Here is a 14,811-nt window from a genome sequence, read left to right on the forward strand (position 1 = left end):
CTTCTGGACACACACACACACACACACACACACACACACACACACTATAAATAAACACACATACACAAAGATAACAGACAGACAGAAACTGAGAGATAAAATAGAATTCCAAAAATAGGGCTGCTGGGTCAGGAGCTAGAAAGATCCAAGTTCAAGACCAGCCTGGGTTTTCACGTCAGTTCAAAGCCACCCTAACAATATGATAAGACCTTGTCGCAAAAATAAAAAGTAAAAAGAACTTAGGATAAACACTTTTTAAAACTGTTTTCAAAGGGATGACCATGATTATTGCCTTAATGGATTCAGAATGACAGGACTTGGTATTAAACCGCCAAGTTATGGTTTCTCCTAATAGCAACTCGATAACTTCTCCAAATGCTCTAAGGTGTCATCAACTTCTGGTAAAAATTATCTCAACTGAACCGCTTTCCCCTTCTGCTCAGAGCTCCCCTGTTCTCTTAGACCACTACCTAAAGAACATCCTCCCAAAACAGGCAAGCCCAAAGCATTCTGTCTGTCACCCTGCCCAACCCCAAGAAGACTAACGAGATGCTAGCTGAGCCTCAGCTCACTGCTGATCATAAGAACTCAGGAAGGAGAGACAGGGGAGAAGAGCAGTAGGACACGACCCACCTGGCGTCCTGGTGCAGGCTGCTTCTCTACCCCTCCTGTCAGGCCCCGCTCACAGTGAAATGAAAAAAAGACAAACACCCACAGACTTTGCTCCCTGAGGAGTGACAGCATCAGGGGTTCCTCTCAGCTCTACTCTCATTTCCTTTTCAGTGGCCCTACTGTGCCACCTCCAGGGCCCCTTCTCACTTACCAACATGGACGTTCTTGGATATGACAGGCAGAGGGTCAGTTTCCTGCTCTGGTTTGATGAGAATGGAGACAGCAGAGGACGCTGTGATCTCCCTGAGAAGGCTACTCATGCCCTGCGTAGACTCCTTCAGCAAAGAGGTCATATTCTGTGTTGACTCCTTTAAGAGGTCAGAGACAGTGGGAGCGAATTTGCTCTGCCCATTCAAATCCTTGTTGTCAATGTTAATGGCAAAGAGTATGGAGTTCAGACCTGTTGAAAGAGTGGGAGGGGACAGTGCAGTACTTGCCGTCACGTGGTCACACCTCCAGCAAAAAGACAGTCTACGAGAACACAAGGGGACAGGTACTCATCTTTAGCGTCTAATAAAACCATCCGAATCTGCATTGGTAGATAGAAGTTCATGTGAACAGAGTGAGGAAGACAGCCAACAAGAGTCACCTAGGAGATGCTGATGGTGGGAGTTCTGGAGAGGGGCTTGCCTGGGCTGAGGCACAGAAAGCCATTGGCAGCTCTGAGACCTTGGTCAAGCAGCTTGTCATCTCCCTGAGTTCTAGTTCCTTTGTGCAATTTTGACAACAGTCACCCTCTCAGGATTGTGAGTACTGAAGACTCTACCTACCAATACCTCCTCGTGAGCTCAATGTGCACTGAACAAGGCATTACAGTTACTGTGCCTACACTGACACTGGCAATCTACAGCCTATAAAGAAAGCCACAGTCAGAGCCCGACTCTCATCCTTAGATGAGCCTAACATGGCCCTCAGTGCAGGGCTCCATGTCAGGTTCTAGAAGGAGAGTGCACTGTGATTTCACAAGCCTCTGTCACAGCAATCCAGGTCCTTGCTTCACACTGACAAGCCACATCCAAGGCCTTTATCTGCTCTAGCTCTCTTAAAGCCCTAAAAAGGTGCCTGCAAAGCTAACAGCATTCTCACCTCACAGAGAACGAGAGAAGAGGTAACAGAGCTGACAGAATTCAGCTGACATGCAGCAAAACCAGGGTCAAGGCAGTCAGCCAATCCCCCGTTCTTTACCATTCACCTGCCAGCCCACAAGCCAAACTCTTCAACCATGTGCATCATCTTCACGGTGTCAAACTCTAGGTAAATTGGCCCAACTTAAAGAGCAATACAACAGTCAAGAGGACAGAGCAGCATGGCATCCCCTCAGGCAAAAAATCCACTCCTGGAAGCTCTCTGCTCACCAAGCTTCTCAGGACTCACCAGCTGCCATGGTAGGGAGCATGCTGGACCTTTCTTCATCCATTACAAAAGACCAATCTTCATAGAATGTGCTGAAAAAGCAGAGAGAAAAGGGACAAGTCTTAGAGGAAGGTAGTTGTCAGCATCCACTACTGGCCAGTGATGCCATTACATAGCTAACAAAGACCAGGCCTAGTCCGTCACCCAGACAGAATTTGGTCCCTCTCCACTTCGAAGCTTCTCACTAGAAACAAAGGTCTGAATGCACAGACCCTGACTTCCTTGTTGGTCCCCTGAGACCCTGAGCTTCAGAGGACTGAAATAGACATGTACAAATGTATTTATAAAGAAGCAAAGTTGAAGGGGAAAGAGGGATGGACTCCACCCAACAAGGTACCCTGAGACAGACAGGAAGTCCAGCTCACCTGATTGGCTAATGTAAGAAAAGATAATTTCAGAAGCAATTACAGAACTCAGGGCTCCATCAACAGGGCATCCATTTACAATAACTGCTGGGCTATAAACCCACACTCCAAGTTAATCATGGAAAAAGACGGGAGGGTAAAGGGCTCCTGTGAATTTCAGTAGCAGCTGGGGATGGTCAGGGAAGCCTACAAGTATCTAAGGCAATCTAGTCAATCAACAGCACAGCAGGGCTTACAAGCAGGTCTCCCAAGTCTAATTTCTAAGAACTTTACATGACTCGGTTAGGAAGTGAACCACCAGACTCCTCAATGCCAGGTAACAAAATGGAAAGTGTAGCTTCAATGATACCAGGTCTGTGCTGAGTAGCCTGCAGTTCAGCAAAAGTTGGAGAAGAGTAGCTGCTGATATAACTGAAGACAATAGGAGAGGGGGCATGCTAGGAAGATAGCAAATCTTGTCACGCTAGCATTTTGATCACATTCAATTCTACAACAAATTGGAATCAGTTGAAAACCTGAACATGTAAATGAATCTGAAGGATGTCTGTGTGAGAGAGAATGTGTGTGTGTGTGTGTGTGTGTGTCTGTGTGTGTGTGTGTGTCTGTGTCTGTGTGTATGTGTGTTGTGTGGTAAGAAAGAAAGTGTGTGTGAAAGAGTATGTGTAAGAGAAAGTGTATGAGTGTGTATAAAAGAGTGTAAGTGTGTGAGAAAGTGTGTGTGTGAGAGTGTGTACGAGTGAGTCTGAGAGTGTGTGAGAGACGGTGTATTGGAAAGTGTGTGTGTGTGTGTGAGAGTGTGTGTGCGAGAGTGTGTATGAGTGAGTGTGAGAGTGTGTGTGAGAGACAGTGTATTGGAAAGTGTGTGTGTGTGTGAGAGAGTGTATGTGCAAGAGTATTGTGTGAGTGTGTGAGAGAGAAAGTGTATGTGAAAGAGTAGTGTGAGAGAGTATGTGTATGAGAGTGTGTATGTATAAGAGAGAGTATGTATGAGAGTGTGTATGTGTGTGACTGTGTATGAGTGTGTGTGGGAATGTGTGGGAGTGTATACGAGTAAGTATATGTGTACGAGTAAGTGTATGTGTAAGAAATTGTGTATGAGTGTGTAAGTATATGTGAGAAAGTGTTAAGAAAGTGTGTGTGAGAGAATGTGAGAGAGTGTAAGACAGAATGTGTGAGAGAGTATGTGAAAAAGAGTATATATATATATATATATATATATATATATGTGAAAGAGAAGGTGTGTAAGAGTGTGTGAGAGAATGTGTGACAGAGTGTATATGTGTGTGAGAGTGTATATGTGTGTGAGAGAGTGTGTATGAGTATGTATGAGTGTGTGAGAGACAATGTGTGAGAGTGTGTAAGAGTGTGAGTGAGAGTGTGAGAATGTGCATGTGAGAGACTGTGTGTGAGAAAGAGACTGTGTGTATAAGAGTGTGTGCATGAGAGAGTGTTTGTGTGAGAGAGAATATGTGTGAGTATGTATAAGAGAGAAAGTATATGTATGAGTGTGTGTGCTTGGGAGAGAGAATGTGTGTAAGAGAGTGTGTGTGAGAGAGATGATATGTGTGAGTGTGTGTGTGAAAGCATGTGTGAGAATGTGAGAGAGAGAGAGTGTAAGAGAATCTGTGAGAGAGTATTGTAAGAGAGTGTGTATATGTATGAGAGAATATTGTGTGTGAGTGTGTATGCACATGAGTGTGTGTGAGAGAGAGAATGTGTGTGTGAGAGTGTGTATGTGTGAGTGTGTGTGAGAGAATGTATGTACATGAGAGAGAGAGAGACAGAGACAGAGAGAGACAGAGAGAGAGAGAGAGACAGAAAGTGTCCATGAATGTGCTTGCATATAGAGGCCAGAGGAGAAACTCCAGTGTAATTCCACAGGATCTATTCACCTTCTTTGAGACAGGGTCTCTCATTGGCCTGGAGATCACAAAATAGGCTAGGCTATGTGGCTAGGGATCCCCTGTCTCTTCCTCCTCATCACTGGGACATGCACCACTGTGCTAGCTCTTTTTATGTGGATTGTAGTTAACATAAAACAACATAAATGTTGGTTTTAACTGTTTTCTTCTTTGCTATTTTAATTTATTTTTATTATGTATACGTGTGTATATGCAGGATGTGTGTAAATAGAGCACAAATGTAGGGGTCTGTAGGATGTCATACAGGTGAAGGCAGGTACTAGATAGAATGAGGCCTGTCATTGGGCAAGAAGGAAGGATGGGTGGGAGAAAGGTTTTAGAGAGAGGAGGAGACTGGAGGAGGCAGGAGAAACAGCAGAGAGAACATGGAGGCTGATGTTAAGATTCCTCCCTGCATCTTTACAGGTAGTTATGAATATTCTTAAAGGATGGATGTGTACAGGGCTTTGTATGTTTAGGTGGGCAATTATATCTTACCAATTGGATCAGAGGTTATTGTGTTGTGTGTTCTTTCATGTGTCGATATAAGTTAAAGAGAGTATGTGGCAGTCAGAGATACTAAACCACCACAGAACTGGGATGTATATTTCTGGCATGGTGACAACCTGCCTTGGGAACTGGATGGGTAGAGAGATTGCCGCCAGGCTCAAAGAGAAGCCATCAGCAGTGTGATATGGGATGGAGCAGAGCAGGTGAGAGGCTTTGCTGACTGAGATAAAAATATCTACCAGATATCTTGGGGCACTGCGGTGCCGGATCTAGTGCGGGGTAAACGCAAGCTTTTTTATAATTTTACAGCAACAGCGTCCACAGAAACTCTTCAGGAATCTGCTCTCCTTCCGCCATAGGACTCATGGGATCTGGGAGCTGACTCAGTTACATGTCTGTGTGGGCAGCAAGATCCGTCTTAGTGACCCAGGTGTTTTGAAGAGCAATCTCAAAGCACCCACAGAATCACTGGTAGAATTACATCACAGGGCAATGGGGGCAGCACCAGATGGGGGAGCCTCTGTCCAGCATGCCTGAGTACCTGAGTCAGATTTCTAGTAAAGAAAAAAGTAAACCTGAGAAGTGGTTGGGGAACAAGGAGGACTACAGAAACAGAAAGGGACACCTGAGCCTGCAGAAAACTGGCCAGATTGAAATGGAGGGTCTGTCAGAGCGCTGAGAAGCCAACCTAACGCACTAACAGAATCTGAGTGTCAAGTCTAGGCCCTGCTAACATAGAAGCTACTCACAGCCCAGAGAGGACTGGTCACACCTTGGGTCATCAAGTGACATAAACTGTCTAGTCTACCATCCTCGCAGGCAGGTAACACAATCAAGAAATAAAAGGGGTCAACTCAGGCCCATGAGGCTTCCCAAGTGCTGCTTAATACAACACAAACTGATCTAAGTAGATTTTTATGCTTAAGAAGCTCATCATTAAAAACTTCCTTCCCTGATGTCTCTTATTCTGAGCAGAACTGGTCATACGGGCCTTTAATTCCAGCACTAGAGAAACAAGCCAGCCTGGGCTATAACAGTGAGTTCCAGGCTAGTCTGGACTACATGTGAGACCTTGTCTCAAAATGAAGAAATGAAGAAAAGAATAAACTAAGCGTCCACATCTTTTGGTCAGTTTGGGATTGAGTACTCTAAAGAATCCCAAGTTAAAACTCCACAGAGTGAGGGGTAGTCTATGCCCTAAGGCAATAACTGTCTGTACCCAAGCCTTGATCACAACAAACACTGATGGAGTGCTGGCTACGGGTGCCACACAGGGTCCCTTCTAGTCCTTGTGGCATTTGTCCTCCTACCAAGGGAATGGCTAGCAGGGCTGCAGCGGGGAAGCCCCTTATACCCTGGCTGGGAGACTAGGGCCATCCTGCTGGGTACCTGAGCCTGGCGCGGTCAGCCAGCAGCATGTGCAGGTAGCGCTCGAGGGAGTGCTCATTTAGGGCGCAGCGCAGCCAGGCCCGGCCTCGGCCAACGTCGGCAGTGATGTGGTGCAGGGAGTAGAAGCGCTGCAGCTCGTGCTTGCTGAGGACCTCCTTCACATAGACCCAGAACACGGGCTCTGGGGAGAGAAGGCAGCAGTGTGTCACAGCCCCAAGCTGTGGTCCTCACAGCGAGGGTCACTAAGTAACTTTACGGGGAATAAATGGCATCACTTCCTTAGCACAGACAATGCAGAACAAAGTAATAATCAAAACAGGGCCTCAAACCCCGGCCCAGGGACCACCACTCTTGGTTAACATTTTCAAAACCTTTGAGCCAGTCTTTTTTTCTTGCACCTTTTTTACACAAAAATCAACATTTGTGACAGCTAAATTGTGTCTCCAAACATAACTACACCCTCATCTGTGAAATCTGTGAATATAGCCTACACAGTGAAGGACTCTTGGCCACCCCCATGATGTTAATTCCTGTGGACACAACATGTGTCTTCATATAAGAAACTGACCCACAAGAGAGGTCATGTGACTAGGAAAGCAAAGGTTAGAATGATGTGGCCACTTCCAAAGAAAGCCAGCAGCCTGAGCTGAGAGAGGTGAGAGTAGCTGCTATCCTTGCAGTATCAGCAGGGACAGCCCTGCCATTGTCATCCGGATGTGTTAGCCCAGTGAAGCTGACCTAGGAGCTGCAGCTCCCAGGACTATAAACAGATCTTTAAGCCACACATGATGCCACCCATCTACCTGCAGTCCTGGCTAATCGGGTAGCTGAGGCAAGGGTGGAATTTGAGCCAAGCAAGTTCAAAGTTAACCTGAAAAAAAAAGCAAGATCCCATCCCATCTTAACAACAACAAAAACTACATTAGATAGTATGTTATTGTATGTGTATACATGCATGCATGCATGGAATGCATACATACACACACTCACACACACACACACACACACACACACACACACACACACACACAGAAAATTCGGTATCTTGACTCAGTTTTTCCTAAATCATGAACATCTCCCGGATTTGGAAGTCCGCGGAAGAATTTTGTATTATTACTCATTCATTCCGTCTTCTGAGTGCTGAACGTGATTTCTGGCAGCTTCTTGGTTGGATATAATTTTGCTATCCTGATCACAAAGAATTTGCTGCTTCCCCTCACACAGCAAAGAACATCCTTGAACATGAATAACACCCTCCTCGCGAGATCCTCGGGAGAGCTTCCTCAGTGGTCAACTACTTGGTATAAATAAGGACAGGAAGGAATTTAAGGCTATGGGAAGGCTAAAGAAGGTTGTACAGCAGACAGCCGTTCTTCCTGACATCTCTTCAGGTCTACCTTTCTTATCCATAAGCTCAAATTACTTGGGAGTTGAAATCCTAGGATGTACCTCATTTTGTGATCAGCTTTCTTTATAGCATTGGCTCATCGACACTTCTTCATGCTATGGTAGTACTGCCATGACAGTAGGTGCCATGGCTCTTGAGTGTGCACCAGCCATTGCCCAAACATTTCATAATAGACCTCACTCAAACCAAGGTGCCTCATTCACAGACAAAGCCGGGACAAGTCCCACCGTGGTAATTAAATGTCACTAAGCAGCACAGGCGAGCAGGAGTGTGGTGGCAAACATAAGCGACTCGAATCCTGTTCTGCCTCTGCTACCTCAGAATGAGCATGCTTACAACTGTTTAACTTCTAACTGGGGCAGAGCCATGTCTCTGCTGCCAGACCCAGCTTTCCCTTTTAGTAACTTGTCTTAATCATCAACATTATTGAGATTATTATCATGTGCTTTGATGTTTTGCCTGCATGTATGTCTGTGAAAAGGTGACAGGTCCTCTAGAACTGGAGTTATAGACAGCTGTGAGCTGAGCACTGGGAAGCAACCCAGGACCCCTGGATGAGCAGCCAGTGCTCTTAACCACTGAACCATCCCTCCAGTCCTGAGATGCAGCTTTCAGTCCAGGAGCCAAACAGGTTCGCAGACCCTTAGAGAACATTGAAGTCATTGAGGTTTTCTTCCAGCAGAGTGCAAACATGCACAGCTCCAGAAGCTACACCAAGATTAAGAAGCTTACTCTCACTCCAGTTCAAACTTAGGCTAGCTGCATCATCCTAGTGAGCCCTGAGCAGTGCCAAGCCAGGAGAGAGGACAAGGATTCATCTTTTAGGGGCCTTCAATCCAGCATACAGGACAAACAGGCGACAAGGTCACTCAGTTATGTAGCCTTGGGTAGGCACAGAATCATGCTAAACCTCAGATTCCTATCCCATGAGCACAGAATAGGTGGACTGGAATTATGAGTTACTTGGAGAAAAGAGCAGGTTGAGCACAAGGCCCACGTGGTCCACACAACAATGGCAGTCTGACAGGAGATAACCAATACCCTTGGCTAAGAGGAGGCACCATGTAGCCTTCTTCTTCCCTTTCTGTACCAGTAGCACTTGAATGTATATATGTGTACCCAGTCACCCTTCCAGGTCTTTAACTTTGATACTTATAGTGTGTGTGTGTGTGTGTGTGTGTGTGTGTGTGTGTGTGTGTGTGTGTGTGTGTGTGCGCGTGTGTGTGTGTCCATCACATGTCTACAAACAGCAGAGGACAACTTGCAGGAGTAAGTTTTCTCCTTCCAACATGTGAGTTCCAGTAACTAAACTCAGGTCATCAAGCTTGGTAACCAGAGCCTTCATCTGAACCACTGCACTGGCTTCATTTTTCAGAATAAACTTCTCAGGAAGAAAAAGAAAGTGCAGTTCACTCTTAGCCCTCACACAGCAAACTCATGGGACCATATAGAGAAGAGGCTGCAGACCCTTCTCTGCCTCTCTGCTCTTCACTACAAACTGAACCATCCTCATCCTGTCTAAGATGAAGAGAAACTCTGAAGACTTACAAGGATTAGGAAGTTCCTGAAAATTACAAGATTCACTGGGCCCATCCAAAGTCATAAAGGCAGCAAGCACCTGCTGAGAAGAGGAGACTCTTTGGTGAGGCTTCCTGCACATTGGACAGAAAGCCCCAGGAATGCAGCTTTGAGTCATCACTCATGCTGGAGTAGCTTTCTATGATACAGCTTTCTCTGAGCCAGCCATTCCTCTATAAGTAACCCCCCAAAACTCACTGGTCTATCACACTGGACTCAGGTAGAGTCTTTTTTGGAGGGGAGGTGTCATCATTTCTCTATCTGCTATGAAAGAGATTTGTTCATGTCCAAAAAAAGTTACATTCAAACACCAGCATAGGGGACACTGGGGAGTCCAGTACCCTCCCCTAGTAAGGCAGAGGACACTGAGGAGCACACTACCCTTCAAGTAACTCTCACTCACAATCTGCTCAAAACGCTGCAGTGACCTCACTGTGACCTTGAATACCAGAAACACTTTACTGTAAGCCTGTTTTCACCTTTCCAGTTTGCAAATTGCTTACCATGAGGATCCTCTTCAAGCCTGTCAGCGATGCCACTGATGATAAGAATTATCCCAGCAGGGCTCTACTCTAGAATTAATGTGGTCTATTTAAAGTACAACTCACCTGCCTCTTAATGCAAGCAGCGCCTATAATTTAATTTGGAAATCTATAGTGATCTGTTTTGAAATGTGGGGAAGTTCCAGAAGCATGCCAGGGCTTCAGCTTCTCAGAGCAGCTAAGGGCAACTTCCAGCAAGAACAGAGCCAGGAAGAGGGTGCCAAAGTGAGCTGTCTGGAGACCCTGTTTGTAGCTGACTAACAGAACCAGCTTTTAGCAGTTTCTAACAAGTCTTGGCTTTTGTTGGCAATGCAAAAAATTCATACCTTGCATGGGTTCAGTGGGTAAAGTGCTTGGTGAACAATAGGAAGATTTGAGATTAGATCTCCAGCACCCGTGTGAAAAAGTCAGGTGCAGCTGGGCGTGGTCTTTAGGCCCAACACTTAGAAGGAAGATGTAGGCGGATCACTGCGAGTCAAAGCTAACCTGGTCTATATATAAAGTTCAGGACAGTCAGAGCTCCACAAGGAGACACTGACTTAACACTTTGGTATAAGGGTGCGTGGGTAATCCCAGCTCTAGGAAATCAGAGACAAGAGGATCCTGTGGCCTGTTGGTCAGCCATTATAACCCAATAAGTGAGCTCCCACTTCAGTGGAGAATTCTTTCTCAAAAAATAAGACACAAAGCAATTGAAGACACCTGACCTGACCTCTGGCCTGCACAAACACATGCACATACATGAACACACACACATACACACACACACACAAATAACATGTAAAATGTATATATAAGTTGACACAATCAGTGTCACCACAGCAAACGTGCCTGCCCTATAAGGAAATGGTAATGTAATGTAATGCAATGGTAACTGCTATTGCTGTTACTCTCAAGTCTAACAGGAAGGTGCCCCTCCCTTTGCTTCTGGCAGTGTCCCTCTTTCCTATGACAAGCATGTCCTACGTGGTTCTCTGTGATATCGTCTTACACTGTCCCACAGGCAGGGAGAGACTCAGACTGCATGGGTGTCACCTCTATGACACATCTCATCCCTGTCCTCTTCAGGACTTGTGCTCTTCATAGGACATTCCTCACATTAATTCTTATGATTAAAAAAAAAAAATGGAGGGCTGGGGAGATGGCTCGCCCATGAAGAGCACTGGTGTCTCTTCTAGAGGACCTGGGTTCACTTCCCAGCACCCACATGCCAGCTCACAGCTGTCCTGTCCTGGTCCAGAAGAACTGACACCCTCACACAGACGTGCAAGCAGTCAAAACACCCATGTACATGAAATAAAAGTAAATTATTTTTTTAAAAAGGACAGAAAGATTTTTTTAAAGTATGTGCATGCACGCACACACACACACACACACACACACACACACACACACACACACACACACACACACACAGGGCTCTGTGCATTGAGTGCAAGTACCTACAGAAGACAGAGATATCAAATCTCCCTGAGGAGTTACAGGCAGTTGTGAGGTGCCCAAGAGGGGTGCACATGCTCTTAACCTGTGAACCATCTCTCCAGGCCTAATTTTCTTCTTTTTAAAGATTATAGGAAAATGTTATTTATCTTGATTGCCTGGGAGGCCGGGAGGTTGAGTATCCCTTAAATTTTTTTAAAGCACAGCTACAGTCATTTGCTCACCTAGCGGCTGTGGCTACCTTCAGACAACAGTTATACCAGCAAAGCAGAGCAGGGTGACCCAAAGTCCGCAACACTATTTGGTAATTTGAAGACCTCCAGAAGTAGGAGCTCTTAGGGGCCATGAAAGCTCAGAACCACCCGAGACTACTCTAACACCACACCCATCATGGAGACACCACCACCAAGACTGCAAAATCCTCAATCCAGAAAACTGCCATGCTGAAGGACAAATGGAAAACAATCTGGGGGCGCTAAGCCCAGAGCCCAGCTCAAACACTGAGTCTCTAGGACCAAAGTTTCCTTTGGTAAAGGGCCATCTGTCCCTTGAACCAGAACACAGCTCGTGTGATGGAATGGAGTTGGTCCTCTGATCATCTGAGGAGCCTCTGCACAGGACCCCTGAATAACAGCACAGCCCAGCAACCCTCTATAGAGAGGTGAGGGGTGCACTGAGCAGGGGAGAGCACTATACAAAACTAAACAATGTGTCACCCAGCTTTAAGGGCCTGGCTCCTTGTAAACAAGGAGAAAGGGCATCTTTCTCTCACCTGGTTAGGTAGGATAGGTATTGGCGCCAAGGCCCTGAATGACCAAAATCTAAGGTCAGTCACAGGGAAATCACACCTCCGGGCTTCACAGTCGCAATCAGAAGGTGAAGAAAGACTCAGATAAAGGCGGCTGTCAGTCTTTTACCAGGCAGGAATGGGCAGCACCGGAAGGCCAGGAGGAAGCAGAAGTGGAGGAAAGAGCAGCGGGGCTGCTTGACGGTCCCTGGGTGCCTGGCAAAGGCAGTGCACCACAGTACAAACTCAGGAGAGCTCGTCTGACACTAGGGACCAGCACAGAGAGCCAACACAGCCACCCATGCTGAGGCAGGGGCAATCCACACTGCTCTCCAGCCAAAGAGCTGGGGGGAAACTGCTGCTCAAGCCCAGGATTGGTCTGCCAATGGTCAGGTGGTCAGCAGGCGGGGCTCCCAAGAAGGGCCACAGCTTTGTCACCCCGCCATCTTCCAGCTGGCCACATGGCTGTGTCTAGAACAGAGGAGCTGTGGTGTAAATCTGAGTCATAAATAGTTAAACTACGTCCATCGAGCACATCAACCTGATCCTTGTTTATAAGTCCATGAAAAGTACACATAATACAATTCGCCATTTTAACCATTTTTAATTTTTATTACATTGCTATGTGTGTCTGTCTCTCTCTTTGTGTGCATGTGTTTTTGTTTTTGTTTTTTGAGGTGTGTGTGTGTGTGTGTGTTTTGAGAGGACAACTTGACTTAAAAGAGTCCATTGTCAGCCCAGCATGGTGGCACACACCTTTAATCCCAACCCTTGGGAGGCAGAGACAGGTAGACCAGACTGGTCTACAGAGCGAGTTCCAGGACAACCAGAGCTACACAGAGACACCCTGTCTTGAAAAATAAAACAAACAAGACAAAGTCAGTTCTCTTCTTCCACCCTGTGAATCCCAGGAATCAAACACAGGTCATCAGGCTTTCACAGCAGGCAATGTTAGCGTCTGAGCCATCTCACCAGCCCCACGTCAGCCATTTTTAGTGTATGTCCTATAACACTGTGTACCCAGTGCAGACAGCAATACTATCTATTTCATCAACAGGAGCTCCTTTGTTAAATAACTCCTCCAGCCTCCCCGTCCTGGCCTTTGGTAACTTCACCTTCTTGCCTGTAAACCTGACTGTTCCAGGTACCTGCATCAGTGGCATTACATGGTGTTTGAGCATCTATGACTCAGTGCAATGTTTGGGAAGGTTCTTCTCCGTTATGTGTGCTAATGTATTAGTGCTTACCTCCTCCTTTATTTTTTTCTTGACTGTTGTTTATGTTTTATGTTTATTTTGAGACTGTGTCTCACTCTGTAGCCCTGGCTAGTATGTGACTTGATATGAATTCCAGCTTGGCCTCAAACTCACTTCATAGCTGAGGCTGACCTTGAACTCCTAATCTGCCTCTACATCTCAAATGTTGGAATTACAGGAGTACATGACCAAACCTAGCTATTCTTTCTTTCTCTCTCTCTCTCTCTCTCTCCTCTCCTCCCTCCCACCTCCCTCCCTCCCTCCCTCCGTCCTCCTCTCCTCTCTCTCTCTCTCTCTCTCTCTCTCTCCCTCCCTAACTCCCTCTCTCTCTCTCCTTCCCTCCTGTCTCCCTCCCCCACTCTTCCTCCTTCACTATACATCTCCCCCACAACCCACAACCCAGAGACTTGCTATGTTTATACCAACTTTGCCTTGCAATCTCTTATGTAGTCAGCCTCAGACTGAACAATATTTACTTGTTTGTTTGTTTATTTATTTATTTATTTATAATTTCATGTGCACTTGGTGTCTTGTCTACATGTATGTCTATATAAGGGTGTTGGATTGCCTGGAACTGGACTTCCGGACAGCTTCAAACTGCCACGTGGGTGCTGGAAACTGAACTCAGGACCTCTGGAAAAGACGCCAGTGCTCTTAAGCCCTGGGCCATCTCTCCAACCCCCAGGCTTAATCTTTCTGCCTGAGCATCTGCAATGCTTCAGCTCCGGCATCTGACAGCATACCCAACTCTCTTCACTCCTTCTCATGGCCATGAAAGAGTGCGGACATGTTTAACAGTATAGGAAGTAAGTGTGTGTGTGTGTGTGTGTGTGTGTGTGTGTGTGTGTGTGTTATTGTATTACTTTTGGTATGTGCAACATGTGAGTAGTACATGTGTGCTATATATGAAGATGTGGGTGTGGCATCTGTATACATAAGGAGAACAAAGGAGGACACAGAGTGTCCTGCTCCATCCCGCTCTACCTCAGTCCTTTGAGACAGCCTCTCACTGAACCTGAAAGCAAGGCTGGTAGCCAGCACCAAGCCTCAGCAGTGCTTGGTTTCTGCCCAACGTGGTACTAGCGTGGCAGGCAGGAGCACAGCCACGCCCAGTGTTTTACACAGACAGACGCTAGAGACTTGAACTCAGATTCTCAAGCTTGCACAGCAAGCACTCTGACCCACCTAACCATCTCCCTGCCCCCAGAAAGCAGGGCTTCTAGAGCTTGTGACTCATCTCTTTTAGGTGTATACTTGATCTTTGAAGAGACATACTCTTCTTGAGATAAGTAAAGGACCCAAGGAACTGTGAAGATGGTAATCTCTCCAAAAATTGATGCATCAGGTATCAAATATGAGCCTTCATGACACATCAAAATAAAGACCTTTAAAACAGCCAGCAGGCACAACTTCCTAAGACACATTAGTCCGGATATACCAGACTGCTTCTCAGTACTAGGGACTGAACCAGGCACACATTAGGCAAGCACCATGCCACTGAGGTATACTCCTCTTTCCAGAGGCAGGATCTCATTTGAACTTGTAATCCT

The 14,811-nt window shown here is 46.2% G+C and overlaps 1 protein-coding gene across 3 annotated transcripts in view; it reads right to left on the reverse strand.

Moving 5' to 3' along the window:
- The window catches only part of Snx29 (sorting nexin 29), a 405,066-nt gene that overhangs the window by 336,789 nt on the left and 53,466 nt on the right, over positions 1-14,811 (reverse strand). For all 3 annotated transcript variants that reach the window (XR_004389065.1, XM_032912855.1, XM_032912856.1), the window contains 3 exons: positions 6,251-6,431; positions 2,047-2,117; positions 824-1,072 (listed from right to left, as the gene is read on the reverse strand). Coding sequence is in view for 2 of the 3 variants with exons in the window: in XM_032912855.1 (XP_032768746.1) it covers positions 824-1,072; positions 2,047-2,117; positions 6,251-6,431 (501 nt within the window). In the remaining variant the exon portion in view is untranslated. The remainder of the gene's footprint in view (positions 1-823; positions 1,073-2,046; positions 2,118-6,250; positions 6,432-14,811) is intronic.

The sequence above is a fragment of the Rattus rattus genome, chromosome 9, assembly GCF_011064425.1.
Source record: "Rattus rattus isolate New Zealand chromosome 9, Rrattus_CSIRO_v1, whole genome shotgun sequence".
NCBI lineage: Eukaryota > Metazoa > Chordata > Mammalia > Rodentia > Muridae > Rattus > Rattus rattus.